We start from the raw sequence: 18,243 nt of genomic DNA on the forward strand, positions 1-18,243 counted from the left end.
TCAATATGACCAAAATTACTTGCTGTGGGTTTGAATCAGCCCTTACTGTTTTACATCTTGCTCAGTCAGTAGTTACCAATTCAGAGAAGCATAACATCTGCTTCAGTAATTGCAATTTTAGTTGGCATTATGGGGATAGTTGGTATTAAAGGCGGCGAGCTGGAAGAATAGTTAGCATGCCGGGCGAAATGCTTAGCGGTATTTCGTCTGCCGCTACGTTCTGAGTTCAAATTCCGCCGAGGTCGACTTTGCCTTTCATCCTTTCGGGGTCGATAAATTAAGTACCAGTTAGGCACTGGGGTCGATGTAATTGACTTAATACCTATGTCTGTCCTTGTTTGTCCCCTCTATGTTTAGCCCCTTGTGGGTAATAAAGAAATAGGTATTGTGGGGATAGGGGCTCTCAGGCTCCTTATTAGGGTAGTACAGAGTTAATTTTTTCGAAAACTTTGGGAAATACTGTATTGTTTCATATTTCTACATTGATTTTACTCATTTCAACCTGGTGTTATGGCCCTGTCGGAGTACTGCCAATGGTATAAATATTTTTTTAGGCTTATGTTGAGGAGGGATTAAGAGCATGTTCTGAGGAGGGTGATTGCGTTTGAGGTTTATGGAGTGCGAAAGCGAGGTAGACTGTGGAAAAGGTGGAAGGGACAGGCAGAGAAGATTGGGGGGAAGGTTGGTTTGAAAAAGGAGGACGCCCAAAACCAGGCAAGATGGTGAGAGTGCGGTTGCTATGGCATTGAGATAGATCCAGCCACGCCTGTTAACAGGGACAAACTCCAGATTTAAAACACTGAATGATGTTGATGATTTTAGACTGGAATACAAAATGGTGTTATTTAGCCACAGGTCATCAAAAACAATTCAGTCATAAGCACCTTGTTCATCTCCAGGACATTGCTTATTGAGGACTACATTAATTTGTCCTTTTCTCTTATAGAAAGTATAATATGAATTAAAGGAAATTTAGCTGCTATTTCCAGCAAGTCAAGCAATCATTCACACATCCAGATTTCAAAGTTATTCACAGCAGATAGCAACAAAACTGGCAGCTGCCTCTTTGTTTTCTAATATCATCTATTGAACACACAGACACACAGTTGTTAAAAGCAGGACCTGCAGCTTACTGCACACTTCTGTATATGTCTGTGTGTTCAATAGCTAATATCATACAGAGAGAATGGAGATTTCACTATCTGTATACACACAGATAGGTCTGTTGGAGATTTTTATCTCAGACTACTAGACAACATGTTTGATATTATATAGATTATGCTCCTAAAACAGACAAAGTAGAGCTTCACTAAGACAAATGTCACCAAGACCTCAAAGAACATGTATAAAGACCTGGTGCTTAGTTCTTTGACTGTAGAACATGAAATTGAGGAGAGACAAATCTTCCCTTGGAAGTCTATTGCAGGTAACTTTCTTAGAACTGGTGCCTATTCTCTACAGTTACTCTTTTACTTGTTTCAGTCCTTTGACTGTGGCCATGCTGGAGCACTGCCTTTAGTCGAGCAAATTGACCCCAGGACTTATTCTTTGTAAGCCTAGTACTTATTCTATCAGTCTCTTTGCGAACCGCTAAGTTACGGGGACATGAACACACCAGCATCGGTTGTCAAGCGATGTTGGTGGGGACAAACACACACACAATATATATATATATATACATATACATATATACGATGCGCTTCTTTCAGTTTCCGTCTACCAAATCCACTCACAAGGCTTTGGTCGGCCCGAGGCTATAGTAGAAGACACTTGCCCAAGGTGCCACGCAGTGGGATTGAACCCGGAACCATGTGGTTGGTAAGCAAGCTACTTACCACACAGCCACTCCTGCGCCTATATAGTTAATATAGATTGTTTTTAAACATCTATTTTCTAATTGCTATATTCATACATTGGGGGTACCGGCATAGATGTGTGGTAAGAAACTTGCTTCCCAACCACATGGATGGATGTGTATGCATCTTTGTTTGTGTTTGTTTCTCCTCCCTACCACCACTTGAGAACCAGTGCTGGTGTGCTTACATCCCCGTAACTTAGTGGTTCAGCAAGAGAGACTGATAGAGTAAGTACCAGGTTTTAAAAAAAAAATAAATACTAGGGTCAATACATTCGACTAAAAATTCAAGGCAGTGCTTCCAGCATGGCCACAATCTAATGACTGAAAAAAATAAAATAGAAAAGATATAGGCACAGGCATGGTTGTGTGGTTAAGAGGCTCACTTCCCAACCTAGTGGTTTCAGACTCGGTCCCACTGCATAGCATTTAGGCTAAGTATCATCTGTCATAACCCTGGGCTGATCAATGCCTTTTGAGTGGATTTAGTATATGTAAACTCGAAATCAATCAACATCAATGGAAATTGTAGCTGTGATACCAGTGCCGGTGGCACGTAAGAGAACCATCCAAATGTGGCCGTTGCCAGCGCCGCCCCGACTGGCCTCCATACTGGTGGTACGTAAAAAGCACCCACTACACTCACGGAGATCAGACTGGGCCTGGCGCAGCCTTCAGGCTTCCCAGACCTCAGTTGAACTGTCCAACCCATGCTAGCATGGAAAATGGACGTTAAACGATGATGATGATGAAACTGAAGATGAAGCCTGTTGCACATATGAGGGAGGGGGTGCTGAAAGGTTCTTGGCTTTGAGTAGAAGAAAATCCAGGAGAACCAGTAAATTAACTTCAATCTAGTAATACAAATACATAATCCACCTATATATCAATAATATAATATATTATATATGTATGTATGTATATAATAGCGAGAATAATATGTTAATGGGAAGTAAGAAACCTATCAATCCCAAATTAAAGAAAGGTGCTAAAATATTCAAACCAAAGAACAATATATATTCTATATTGCCTAAATCTACCTCCCCATCAGTCATTAGTGTCTGGGAATGTTATATGCAACACTCGTGTTCTCTCCACCACACTTCTTACAATAAAACCAGAGACAAATACAGAAGTCTTTGTGGCTTAGGAGACATTTTAATTTTTACTTAAATATAGCTATTAAGAACTGTACAGAGAACAACAGGAATAACAATTGTGTTGGCTTATGGACACAGTATAGTGAACTCTATTTTGGGATTCTACTTACAGTTAGGTGGATTAGGTTAGTGACAGTTAAGTGATTTGGGTATTGACTGAAGATATTTAGTAGAATGGATGTTGTAGTTGAAAAATGGCTTCTTTTTGTTTGATGGTAATGATAAAATCTTCAAACTACTTAAAGTTACCCCTCTTGGAGTGTGGCTTGTTGTACAACCTCTTACTCTTTACTCTTTTACTTGTTTCAGTCATTTGACTGCGGCCATGCTGGAGCACCGCCTTTAGTCAAGCAAATCAACCCCAGGACTTATTCTTTGTACGGTCTCTTTTGCTGAACCGCTAAGTGACGGGGACGTAAACACACCAGCATCGGTTGTCAAGCAATGCTAGGGTGACAAACACAGACACACAAACATATACACACACACATACATATATACGACAGGCTTCTTTCAGTTTCCGTCTACCAAATTCACTCACAAGGCATTGGTCGGCCCGGGGCTATAGCAGAAGACACTTGCCCAAGATGCCACGCAGTGGGACTGAACCCGGGACCATGTGGTTGGTAAGCAAGCTACTTACCACACAGCCACTCCTGCGTCTATTATTTATTTATTGTTACTAAGAATATAATATTCTGGACTATTAACCTCATCTTTACTGTATATATTCACATCTACACTATGTTTATATTTGTAGTGTATTTATATACACATTTTTTCAGTTAGTGGTATATTACATCAGTGTCTCAGTAAATAATGCTATCAACACCTATGGTTTAGAAATAAAGCTACCGAGTTTAAATTTAATCTAGATCATTTACTTATACAGATGATAACCAAAGATCAAACAGATAGAAATGTAGGACTAGATGTAAATATTATGAAAATATAGTGTAAAAGATATAGGCGCAGGAGTGGCTGTGTGGTAAGTAGCTTGCTTACCAACCACATGGTTCTGGGTTCAGTCCCACTGCGTGTCATCTTGGGCAAGTGTCTTCTGCTATAGCCCCGGGTCGACCAATGCCTTGTGAGTGGATTTGGTAGACGGAAACTGAAAGAAGCCTGTCATATATATGTATATATATATGTATATGTTTGTGTGTGTGTGTGTGTTTGTCACCCTAGCATTGCTTGACAACCGATGCTTGTGTGTTTACGTCCCCGTCACTTAGCGGTTCGGCAAAAGAGACCGATAGAATAAGTACTGGGCTTACAAAGAATAAGTCCCAAGGTTGATTTGCTCGACTAAAAGGCGGTGCTCCAGCATGGCCACAGTCAAATGACTGAAACAAGTAAAAGAGTAAAGAGTCAATAATCTGGAACATTAATCAGCTGAATTCTTTTAAATTCTGTTAATTGCACCTCTCTTGTTTATATCAAAATTTGGTTTTGCTTTGCGATAATTAGCATTAGTTAGGTAGTTTGATAATGAATCTAACATTTTGAAGAAATTAAAAAAAACAAGTATTGTTAAGATTCCAGCCATTATTCCATTAATCGATCAACTTAGAATTAGTCTGTTTAGCACGTTTACTTCCTGAAAATTTAGCATTGTTTTCAGTTTGAAACTTAAATTAAGTTTAAACATTTCACTATGAAAGATGAAAATTGCTTGTTAAAACAGTTTGAGAATAATTTTTCCACTTCTGAAGTATTGATAAAATCTATTGTAGATCTCCTGAACAGACTTTAAAATCTTGATGTTTGTAAGCTAATTTTATTAGAATTGATCATGTTTAATCTAATCACTAACATTGTTAAATTGACTGCATGCTTGGCTATTCAGATTAGTCATTTTGTATCTCTGATATTATGGTGAAAATGTATAACTATTTCCTTTAGCTTTGTATATTTGTTTAACTTCTTCATTTTACTTGCTATAAAGATGATGTTTTATGTTAGTGTATGGGTTGTGTATGTGTGTACACAGGGAATTAATATAAAATAAAGTACAGAAATGGTCTTCTCTTTTTGTTATCACTTAAATCTAAGTGTTTTCTAGCTGTGACCATTCTGTCTTTATTCTAACGTGGTGTGCCTTGGGCTACAAAGATAAGGAATATTTAACTATTATTTCTAGCAGATGAAGTAACTGCATTGACATTTCTTTGTTTCATTATATATATATATATATATATATATATATATACTCTTTACTCTCTTTTACTTGTTTCAGTCATTTGACTGCGGCCATGCTGGAGCACTGCCTTTAGTTGAGCAAATCAACCCCGGGACTTATTCTTTGTAAGCCCAGTACTTATTCTATCGGTCTCTTTTGCCGAACCGCTAAGTGACGGGGACATAAACACACCAGCATCGGTTGTCAAGCAATACTAGGGAGACAGACACACAAACACATACATATATATATATATATACATATATATGACAGGCTTCTTTCAGTTTCCGTCTACCATTGGTTGGCCCGGGGCTATAGCAGAAGACACTTGCCCAAGATGCCACGCAGTGGGACTGAACCCGGAACAATATGGTTGGTTAGCAAGCTACTTACCACACAGCCACTCTTGCGCCTATACATATATATATACATTGTATATGTAACATTTAGTATATGTAGTTATTTGACTCAAAGCTATTCAGGTCTTGCAAGCTTGTGATCAAAGATGTTTGAGCTGTGACCATCCTGTTTGTTGTGTTATCAGATATATTCAATCAAGAATTGCATTATCCAATGTATCTGAGTTGGAGCTGAATGTTGCAGTCATAGACACGGTATAGTGAGTTATAGTATCCTGTGACACTGTACGAGTCAAGCTATTCCCACAGGAACAGTCCAACTCAGTAATTTAAGGCAATAATGTTAACACTTTTTTTTACATCAGTGAACTTTTCCACCAGCCCCAGTGGACTGGATATTTGTGGGATAATTAGCCAAAGGCACACTCATTATTGGTGATATGATATAAACTACTGATCGTTTTGATCAATTCGGCCATCTCTATGTATACATACAGATGAGGTAATTAGGTGTGAGTGGTCGGTAAAATAACCCTTTGTTTCTCTTGCTGGTTTTTTTTCATTTTTCTTGTAACGAATATATTTATGTATTGAAGTTGCTTGGTGAAAGCAGTAGGGTTTAAATGTTGCTAAATGACCATTAGATAGGTAGGGGAAAGTGGTGAGAGTGGGGGCAGGTATCTGTAGTCATTAAATGTTGAATTGTAATTTCAACTCTGCATGATCCTTAGGGAGGTTTCAAGCTAAACTACAACTGGGTAACAACTTATTTGTTTTTTCTGCATAGCTTAGTCGGCAGGAAAGGGGAATTTCTCATGACCCATGTTGGAAAAATAGGAGCAGGAAGTGTGAGGCACAGTGAAGACAGAGGAGAAATAGTTTGTTCATTTGTTTTACATGTTTTTCAGTGCTAACATGGGGGTTAGACAAATATTATTGAGTCATTATTTTATAGGTGTGTTCTTTTTGTTGTTAATCCTTATCTTTTTTTTTTATCAAGTAAAGGATATTTTTTTTATTCCTTGTCTTCCACAGCACAGAGCCAGCATATAATTTGTTGACAGGCAATGCAACAGATTTGTATTTGTTACTCAGTATTTTTTCTTGTGAAGCACGATGTCTACATTCATGATAGGCTTCATACAGTTTCTGTCTATTGAATGCTTTCTGAGGCATTGGTTGGCTTGAGGATACAATAGATGCTTGCCCAGTGTGTTGCATAGTGGGACTGAACCCAAAGCCACACAGTTGCAAAGCAAACTTCATGGTCACACAGCCATGCTTGCACTTGGCCGTTGCCAGCCTCGTCTGGCCCCTGTGCTGGTGGCACATAAAAAGCACCCACTACACTCACGGAGTGGTTGGCATTAGGAAGGGCATCCAGCTGTAGAAACACTGCCAGATCAGACTGGGTCTGGTGCAGCCTACTGGCTTCTCAGACCCCAGTTGAACCGTCCAACCCATGCTAGCATGGAAAACGGATGTTAAACGATGATGATGATGATTTATATTTAGAGAGATAGGTGTATTTGGTGTACCCTATGTTGAAGTCGTATGTAACTTGCTAGTCCTGAGAAGCAAAGACCATTGTAGTACCAGTAGAATAGTCAATGAGGAGACCCTGTATCTGTGGGTAAAAAATGTAATGTATTAGTGAGTGAGTCTTTGCCAGTCAGAGTATAACCTATGACCATGTGTTCATTAGCTATTGCTCTATTGTGAAGAAGTAATTTGGGGTTTTAGAGATTCAATGGAGGGGCTGTAGGATGATGTGTTCAATAGTTATGATTTTTTTCATCTCTTTTTGTTAGAACCAGATTCCACCAACTGCTGAAATGGATCGTACTAATGACTTAGTATATGAAAGTACTACTAATGTGGTGCGAGCTGTCATGGAACTGACCAGAGTGGCTCATTTGGTAAGACCAGACGACTATATTGACTTTGTACAGGTAAGGCATCCTCTCCACTTCAGATCCATTCTTGTTCTTTTCCCCATTCTATTTTTCTTCTTTTTTGTTTTTATTATTATTTGGCTGGGATTAGATTTGACTGTCTTCTTCCTAGGGTTGGTAAAATAAAAGATCAGTTAGATTGGACTCCCTTCTCTCTCTTTCTCTTTGTGGCTCTGTGCCAATACTAGGAAACCTCATTTTGTCAGCATTGTCATGATCATTGTTCTGATGGTGGTGAAAGAGAGCTGATAGAGTAGAGGCAAAAAAAATGCTATGCATATTTAGTTGCATCTGTTTGAGTTCAGATCTTGCTGTCACTGACTCTGCCTCTCGGCTTTCTAAGGTCAGTGGAATGAAGTACCAGTCATATGCTTAGGCCATTTTAAGTGGTACTTTTTTTATGATTTTGGTTCCCACTGAGATTGATGTGAATTAGAAGTGTGAGTGAACTAAGTCCTTGCCATTCAGGTGAGTTCCTTTCTTTTGGTTGTGATGGATTTTCATATGCGCGTGCCGGTGGCACGTAAAAAGCACCATCCGATTGTGGCTGTTGCCAGCCTCGCCTGGCCCCCACACCACCCGACCGTGGCCATTGCCAGCTCCGCCCCGACTGGCCTCCGTGCCGGTGGCACATAAAAAGCACCATACGATCATGGCCGTTTGCCAGCCCCATCTGGCACCTGTGCTGGTGGCACGTAAAAAGCACCCACTACACTCACGGAGTGGTTGGCGTTAGGAAGGGCATCCAGCTGTAGAAACATTGCCAGATCAGACTGGGCCTGGTGCAGCCTTCTGGCTTCCCAGACCCCAGTTGAACCGTCCAACCCATGCTAGCATGGAAAACGGACGCAAAATGATGATGTAGCAGCCATAGCAGCTGCTGTTTCCTGATGGGTGGACAGCATTCCATTGTTGATCTCACTTAAGATTTGTAGAAAGTCATTTACTCTAAAGGAAAAGGATGACTTTTGGGATGCAGTTTTAGTTCTGTTCTGTTTGTGATTTCACCTGGAGAGCTCATCTGTTATGATAAGGTTTAACATTTAGAGTGACTTTAGAGAGGACAACCTAACAAAAGCTTAGGTCACACCAGAATTCTATTCATGGAAGCAGAGGTGAAGTGTCTAGGATTTGTGTTGATGATGCTTATTGCTGGGAACTGAATAGAGATGCCGGTTCATTAGGGTAACTTTGGGTAAAAGTCACACTAGTTCAAAATATCAGAAGCCGTAGTAGTAGTAGTAGTAGTAGTAATCCAAGAGGCAGGGAGAGGTTGCAATATGTTATTGTGGTCGAGACAAAGGTAAGGTCTGAAGGGATATTAACTAATATTACTAGAAATGTAACGCAAATCAATCCAAAGAACAATGACAATAATTTTTAATATAAAGTCAGTCACAAATTTGGGGACAAGAATTATAGTTGATAATGTCAATCCCAGTAGTTGATTATCAATTGGCCTTGGAACAATGAAATACACTCAAAACTCTGGTATGATTTGAACTCAGAACATAAGGGGACATAACCAAACACCTTAGACTATTTTGCCCATCAGTTCTACGTAACAATATAATGATAATAATTTCTAATTTCACACTAGACCAAGAAGTTAGTCAATTACATTGACCCCCAGTACATGACCGGTACCTTATTTTATTGACACGAAAGGATAAAAGCAAAGTTAATTTTGATGGTATTTGAATTCAAAATATAGAGAGCTGGAAGAAATGCCACTAAGCATTTTGTCCAATGTGCTAACAATTCTGCCAGTTTGCCACCTTAATGATAATAATGATAATCCTTTCTACTATAGGCACAAGGCCTGAAATTTTTGTGGGGGGATGGGTTGATTACACTGACCCCAGTATGTGACTGGTACTCATTTTATCAACCCTGTAAGTCAGAATGCTAAGACAGATGAAATGCCACTAACCATTTTGTCTGCCATGTTAACAGTTCTGGCTTAATAATAATAATAATAATGATAGGTGCCAAATTTTGTGGGAATTTTCCATACAAGCAGATAAAATGATTAGAACCCAACAAACGTGACATCATTGTCATTGATAACATTTTTTGATCCAGCATATCTGTTCAACACATGAATAGAATGTAAAGAAGCAGAAAAGTTGACAACTTATAACAAGTTGAAATATTAAATCATTAAAGTCTGGAAAATAGGTAGTAAATGTCATGCCAGTAATCACAGGAACATTAGAGATATTGAAGGGCAACATTGCAAAATAGCTGAAGATCAGACTATAGAATGAGATAGATCTCTTATGAATAGTTTGCTTATTCAGAACAGCATTATATTACAAAGGATATTCAATGATAGATTCACTAAAAGGAATAGAAAAGGCAAGGAGGGGGTGTTTTGATACCTAAAACTCCTGGTTGTAGCCTGCTTATGAAGCAGAAAAAATGACCAGATGATAAGAACCATCCCGAGAAAAAAATGCAATATTAATAATTACTAGCATTAAAGACCCGTCGTTGCCGGGTCATAGTGCTAGTGCATGTATATATGTGTACATATTACATGTACATCTATATATATACATCTACACATAAAATGCAAAATAGAAAGTTATATCTTGATATCGCTAGTGATAACAATACTCAAAATATATAACAGACTGGAATTGTTAGCTCTTTTTTTTTCTCTACATTGTATACTTTATAGACAGTAGTCTTTTCTTTAATTTAATTTTTTTATTATCCATCTGGGCTATTCCATTTCTGCACGCTAATTTTATTTTTAATTTAATTCCCATTCATGTGAAACCACTTATTCAAGTTCGAGTCATTGATGCAATTTTATACCAATTGCTATTTTTACTTATATTATACTTTAGTTTGATTTTAATTATTAGTTACTACATATAATTCAATTGTTATTATTTTTATTGTTAAAGTGAAAGCATCTGACATAAAATAGAGAAATATTTTTGTTTCACTTTTAACACGTAATACTGAAATAGTGGAGAAGATATGATATTGCTATGGGCTCGCTCTAGGCAAGAAGTTGAACATTTTTTTTGCCCATGAAACTACATGGACCCTAAGTAAGGCATGTGTAAAATTTGAATGAAATTGGTTGTGTAGTTCTCAAGTTTTAGGGAAACACACAGACAGACAGACACACATTCTCAGTTTTATATATATAAAGATTATAATCAGCTACAATTGGATTGATTGTGATTGCATAATTATTTTGTTTGCTTGCATATTGGAGGATTTTTTATCTTTAAAACTGTTTGTCTTTTTCAGAAAATCGGAGGTGCTTTACGGGACCTGTTATCTAATGTTGATCTGTTGCTGCCCTCTTTCCATCTGGATGACCAACATCTGGTGTGTAATTTGTCAAACATCTCATTGGCTAGTTGTGTATAAGGAAGTGTGGTAGGGGTTAGCAGTGAGTGGTGTTTTTTTTTGGGGGGGGGGGCAGAGTTTAACTGTGATTGTAAGTTAGTGTCTACAGGGTGGACCAGTGTGATTGGTGTAAGTTTATATAGAGGGAGTGTTTGGTGTGTGGGCAGGTGTGACACTGATATGTGTATAAATGTATCTTGCAATATTTAGTTAGGGCCCTTTTGAGTGCAAAACCCTGATTGGATTAATATTTGTACAAGTTATGAACTTGGACTAATTAATTATAAACCCTCTTACAAACTGTGTGACATTGTGCCTAAGTTACAAATTATTAATATTATTATTTCAAAGGAATAATAAAAAGGTGTAGGTTGGTGTAATGCAATGACCTGAATCTTGGTTACTTTTAGCAGAGTTTTTCTCTGTACAAAGCATTTGGACCAGACACTATGCTTCGCTTCTCATAGATTGACCAGCAGCTGGTCAGGTTAGCTAAGAATTCATATTAAAATAAATCAGAAATCATCATCAGTATTCTTATTCTAGTGGGTGCTTGTACATTCCACTGGCACAAGGGCCAGTCAGGCAGTTCTGGTAATGACCTCCCTGAGAAGGTGTCTTTTATGTGCTACTTGCATGAGAGCCAGTCCAGCGACACTGGCAACGACCACGCTTGAATTTTGTTTACCACTGGCACACGCTGGCAACGATCACACTCGAATGTGCTTTCAACGGTCCTCTGGCATGAGTGCCAATCAGGCGATACTGTCATCAGCCATGTCAGCAATTTTGATTTCACTTGCCTCAATAGGTCTTTGCAATATATATATATATATATATATATATATTATATGTATGTATGTGTGTGTCTGTATATATATATATATATATATATATATATATTATATATATATATATGTGTATATATATATGTGTGTATATATATATATGTGTGTGTGTGTATATATATCAAAATAAATATCAAATGGAAATAGTAGTTGTGATACCTGTGCCGGTGGCACATATAAAGCACCCACTACACTCATGGAGTGGTTGGTGTTAGGAAGGGCATCCAGCTGTAGAAACATTGCCAGATCAGACTGGAGCCTGGTGCAGCCTTCTGGCTTCCCAGACCCCGGTCGAACCATCCAACCCATGCTAGTACGGAAAGCGGACGTTAGACGATGATGATGATATATTTTTGTATGTGTATATATATGTACGTTTATGTGTATGTATATACACATATATATATGTATATATATATATATATATGTATGTATATATATGTATGTATATGCATGTATATATATATGCATGTATATATATGCATGTATATGTATATATATGCATGTATATATATGCATGTGTATGTATATATATATATGTCTGTATATATGTGTATATGTATGTATGGCCACTGGTGGTGGTGTAACACCATACTAATCATATCTGTCGGGCATGTGGAAGAGAGTGTAATTCAGCAGGAGGACTTAAACGACATGCAAAGGTACATGAAGCCCAGTTACAACTACAGCCGGCTATTACCAGTAAAGGTTTTAGTTGCCAATTTTGTACAAGACATTGTAGATCTTTAGCTGCCAGATTATATATATACATACGTATACACACATATATATGTGCTGGTGGCATGTAAAAGGCACCATCGAAACGTGGTCGATAGCATGTAAAAAGGACCATCGAAATGTGGCTGATGCCAGTACTGCCTGACTGGCTCCTGTGTTGCTGTCGCATAAAAAGCTCCCGCTACACGCAGAGTGGTTGTCGTTAAGAAATGTATCTAGCTATAGAAACATTGCCAGATCAGATTTTAGCCTGGTGCATCTTCCCGGCTTGCCAGTCCCTGGTCAATCCATCCAACAATGCCAGGATGGAAAATGGATGTTAAACGATGATGATGATGAAGAAGGCTGTGGATCACCAAATTGGTTGAGAACTGGCTGAAATAACAGGCAAAATACAATTATATCAGAGACCTCTTCAGGACAACAGTTAAACTTTGTCTGATCTGTCTCTTCTTTTCAACCTCTCTCCAGAAAGTATATTACAAGAGACACTATGTGACATCTCTGCTTTATTTCCATCAAAAGATAACCTCTTTGCGACCTATATTTTGCGATGCTGCAAAACTGAACTCCAGGAACTTCTCCTGTCTCCAACTAGAAAGAGCATTAGTAAAATATGGAACAGAGGTCAGTTGAGAAAAGATCAAGGTTGTGATTATCAGATGCAACTAGAACACAGCAATCAACCTCATAATGAATGACAAAGTGGATAACTTTAAATACCTTGGATCCACTTTTAAGCCAATGAAACAGTTCAATAAGAGAGATAAGAACAAGATTCAGCCTGGTTACATCTACCATGGGAAAAGTGAACATCCTATGGATATGCAATTCCATTAGCTTTTTTCCACAATGCTTTGACTGTACAAATCCCTTGTAACTGCAATCTTTCACTACAAATGTGAAAGCTGGATATTCACAGCCAATGCAGAACAAAGTATGTAAGCATTCAAAGATAAGTACTTTGGAAAGCTGCTTTGTATATTGTATTCACAGGACAAACCAAACACCTTTTTCAGGTTGCAAGTCACTTAATTTATTAGTAATCAAGAACCACTCCTTGCTACTGTGAAATGCCAAAAGTTTGCTTTGTATGGACATGCATCCTATCACAACTTCCTGTATATAGTTTCACACAGTGATTATGAAATGTTTGTTTTGTGTAGGTTGTGCTAGGTGTGTACTGATCGTTTTGCCATTGAATTGAAAAGTGTCTTGTGCAGGATATGGGCCATTAGTAGTAGTTGTAGTAGTAATAGTAGTAGGGCAGTGGATTAGCAGAATCATTAGATTATCAGACAGAATACCTTGTGGTATTTGCTCCAGCCCTTTACTTTCTGAGTTCAACTTTTTATTGAGTGTTTGATGAAATAATGGACAAGTCAAGTACACCTCCCAAATTTGCTGGTCTTGTCCCAAAATCAAAAACCATTATAGTTGTAATGAGGATGGTGGCCGGGGCTGGTGACACATTAAGGGCTAGTGACATGTGAAAGGCACCCATGCCAGTGACACGTGAAAGACACCCATGCCAGTGACACATGAAAGGCACCCATGCCAGTGACACATGAAAGGCACCCATGCCAGTGACACATGAAAGGCACCCATGCCGGTGGTATGTAAAAGATACTCAGTACATTGTATGGAGCAGTTTGCATTAGGAAGGGCATCCAGCCATAGAAACTAAGCCAGATGCAGCTTGCCAGTTCCAGTCAAACTGTCTAACCTATGCAAAAGTAGTAGTAAAATTCTAGGGTTCGTTGGTATTGACTAACCCCAACTTCTTCTGACCTTATGCATAAATTAGAAATAACTACTAAGGTGACAATCTCTCAGAATTGTTAAAGCATCAGACAAAATGCCTTGAGATATTTATTCTGGCTCCTATGTTCTCAGTTCATATCTCACCAATGCCATCTTTATCTTTGGCTCTTCCAGGGAATCAATAAAATAAAATACCATTTGAGTACTAGGATTGATAGTATTAGCTAACACCCTACCCTCAATATTGTTCAACCATTCTTGTGGCAAGCTGGCAAAATCACTAAAGCATTGGAAAAAATTGCTTTGTGGTATTTATTGGTATTTACTGTATTGTGGGATTTATTACATTCCGAGTTCAAATCCCACTGCGGTCAGCTCTTTCATCCCCCACCCCACCCCCCAGTGTTGGTAAAGTACCAGCTAAGTACTGGGCTTAATGTTATTCAGTTGCCCCTTCCATCTATAATTGTTGGCCTTGTGTCAGAATTTAAAATAATTATTATTATTATTAAGGCAGTGAGCTGACAGAATCATTAGCGCACTCAACAAAATGCTTAGCGATATTTCGCCATGTTGCTATGTTCTCAGTTCAAATTCTGCCGAGGTCGACTTTGCCGTTCATCCTTTTGGAGTCGATAAACTAAGTACCAGTGAAACACTGGGGTAGATGTAATCAACTAGTTTGAGGATTATTATTATTATTATATTATTATTATTATTATTATTAAGGCAGCAAACTGGCAGAATCATTAGCACACCGGGCAAAATGCTTAGTGACATTTCATCTGTCTTCTGAATTCTGAGTTCAAATGTTGCCAGGGTCAACATTGATTTTCATCCTTTCAGGGTCAATAAAATAAGTACCAGTTGAAAACTGGTGTCAGTGTAATCGACTTAACCCCTGCCCTGAAACTGCTGGCCTTGTGCCAAAATTCAAAATCAATATTATTTCATATATGCACAACAAATTAAGCTGTTTGAAAAGAAAAATTCCTAACATCGGGCTACAACAAGTAACATTAGATGCCAAGACCCTTCCTAACTATCCTAGCTGCCCCTAATAAGTTTTTCCTGGAGCTATACTAAACTAGGTTTTTTAATGCCTATTTCTGCTATCCATCTGTTTAAATTATTATTATTGTTGTTGGTAAGGCAGTGAGCTGGCAGAACTGTTAGCATGCCAGACAAAATGCTTAGCAGCATTTCATCCATCTTTGCTTTCTGAGTTCAAATTCTGCCATGGTCAACTTTACCTTTTATCCTTTTGGGGTTGATAAAATAAGTACCAGTTGAGTACTGGAGTCAATGCAATTGATTTACCCACTCCCCGAAATTGCTGGCCTTGTGCCAAAATTTGAAACCATTATTAGTATTATTATTATTATTGTTTTTATTTTCAGGTATCATCATCCCAAAAAGTGCTAAGTAGTGACATGGCATCACTAGTTGAAGCCATGAAAGTTGCTCAGCAGTACAACCTTGCCATGGAAGCTGAATATCTGAAACGTATGCTTAAAGCTGCCCACACTCTAGCTATGGACTCTAAAAACTTGCTCGATACAGTTGATGTGACTCGCTTAAAATACAAACTTGTGCTGCAAATGGACGGCATTAAAACTACCTGACTTCTCTGCTGATCACTTTTTGTGTTTCTTACATAAATTTCATCTTTTAAAAAAAAAACAAAAACAAAAAACTGTTGCTTCTTCTTCCTCTTCTTTCTTCTCCTCTTTAAACATTATTTTATTTTCCACCTCTTTCCCCCTTGCTCATCTTTTATTCCTCCCCCCCTCTTATATGGCTAAGAGACATTGACTGAGCAAAGGTACCAAATTGGGGAGGGGGAAGGGGGTGCTTGTGATTCGTGAGTTTGTTCACGGAGTCACATGCTGCTTCAGGCATTGTATTTGTGTCGCTGTGAGCCATGCCACCCTATAGCATTCAGAAATAATGTCAAAGCATTTGTAACAATTCATATATAGAAAGAAAGAAAGAAAGAAAGAAAGAAAATTTGATGAAACACATGAAAGAACTGAGATAGTCTGTGTAGGTTTGGTAAGGTAAGTGGCAGCATGGTGATGGGGACAAGGTTTTCCTACAACCCAAATTAGTCTTCCGACTGGTTTGGTAAGAACAAAATGGCAACATCTATCAAAGCAGCTGAGTTTAGCCAGTTTGATTACTGAAAGCTTAATCTGGAAGACGGGCCGAAATCAGGAGCTTCGTTCAATAAATGTTTAAGAGAAAGAAATTTAAATGGTTTACTCGTTAGCATTCATAATAATAATTGGTGATAGTGTTGTTGAAATAGAAAAGACAAAGTTATGAAATGACAAAAGAAAAACAGTATGACTTCCGGTTAGATTTGGTGAAAGGTTTTCTAATTACCAAAGATAATGTTTCAATAATGCATATGAACTGAGCAGTATAATCTTAGCTAATCTTAGCAAGATATTTCATTGCTGTGTATGTATGTGTGTGTATTGTGATGCAAATAGGAAAAATAGAATTCAAATATGAGTATGTATATTTTTATTAATACTTAGCGACAGAGAGACTCAAGGGTCGAGAGTGCCAGTACATGAAACACTTGGCCCTTGAGTCACTTTGTTGCTTCTCCTATGTATTAATGGAAAATACATAATGTACAAGCATGCATATATAGTCATATGTACATGTATGTGTGTGTTGGATGTAGCCGGTTAAACCAGGTAGTTTTATCAGGTAGCTGGAATTGACTGATCTGAATGCTAAAGGGATAATTAAACTCCAACTGCCTAATTGAGAAATTCTTATTTCACGCTGCTCTTGCAGACATCATTCTTTGCTCAGGAGTTTTCATTTTAAAAAGAGGAAAAAAAGAAAAAGCAAAAACACCAACAATGTCGTCCCCTTTCCCCTCTCTTCTGCTGCTAGAGACAACTTATTATTTTTATGTGTAATCAAAACGGTTGGTGTTTTTTTTTAAATTTTAAATAATGTTTAACTATTGTTGAAATTCTTGGATCATTGTTAAAAATTCTTCAAAGAAAGTTACACACACTTATACACACATTTATATATTTATATATATATACATATATATATATATAATTGTAGAGAAAAAATTTTTTTATCAATATATCAGAACAAATTACAATCAAATTTTATCTCAACTTACATTAAGTTTTGTATTCTGTTATATATATATATATATATATATATATATATATATATATATATATAATATATATATATATACATATATATACATATACATAATATGGATACAAAAGCTAATTCTATATAACATATAGAATAATTCTTTCTTATCACTTCTACATATAGTTCTTTAGACTGTCAGTCTGTCCAAGTCTTTGAGAACAACTGATTGTGGTGGGGAGGGAGAGAAAACATCTTGTTTTTGATAAAATTTAAAAAATAACAAAGATATTTTTTTTTTCATTTCAGAGTTGAAAATTATTGAAATATAAATGTTTTCCCCTATACAGCATTCATAATACTTAGCAAATATAGAGGTATGTTGGTGTAATCCCTTAAAAGCTGTTAAAATATGGACACTATGAAAAGTTTTGGCATCCTCTGTGATTTTTTGGCAAGAATTAGCCTGCTACCAAAATGCCAATTACATGTCAATGAAACCAGAAATGACTGGTTGGAAAGAAACTGTCTTTTGAATGTAGCTTGGCTAGTTTGAGCCTGTTTCAATGCTAAAGGGTTTCTAGTTTTGTAAAATTAGAAATAGGCTGGTTGTTAGTTTAGGTCTATTCTAAATCTGAATTTTAGATACACACACAGACATACATACACATATAAACGTACATGTAATACATATTCATGTACACACACACACACACATGTATATAATACTTACACATTTATACACACCTACCTACACATATATTTATAATGCATTACTTAGTAGAAATGTATTTAAAATATAATTTCTAATCTTGTTAAAATAGAAATAAGTTTTAAAATATTATTCAGTATCTGTTTTCAGCCTA

At 37.4% G+C, this 18,243-nt stretch overlaps 1 protein-coding gene across 7 annotated transcripts in view; it reads left to right on the plus strand.

Annotated features, from left to right (window-relative positions):
* LOC115215232 (focal adhesion kinase 1) overlaps positions 1-17,104 on the plus strand; it is a 234,954-nt gene extending 217,850 nt beyond the window's left edge. For all 7 annotated transcript variants that reach the window (XM_036505581.1, XM_036505579.1, XM_036505583.1 and 4 more), the window contains 3 exons: positions 7,368-7,508; positions 10,785-10,865; positions 15,637-17,104. In XM_036505581.1, the coding sequence (XP_036361474.1) occupies positions 7,368-7,508; positions 10,785-10,865; positions 15,637-15,861 (447 nt within the window). In that variant the 3' untranslated portion in view covers positions 15,862-17,104. The remainder of the gene's footprint in view (positions 1-7,367; positions 7,509-10,784; positions 10,866-15,636) is intronic.
* The last annotated feature ends 1,139 nt before the right edge of the window (positions 17,105-18,243 follow it).

This window comes from Octopus sinensis, linkage group LG8 (genome assembly GCF_006345805.1).
Source record: "Octopus sinensis linkage group LG8, ASM634580v1, whole genome shotgun sequence".
Lineage (NCBI taxonomy): Eukaryota > Metazoa > Mollusca > Cephalopoda > Octopoda > Octopodidae > Octopus > Octopus sinensis.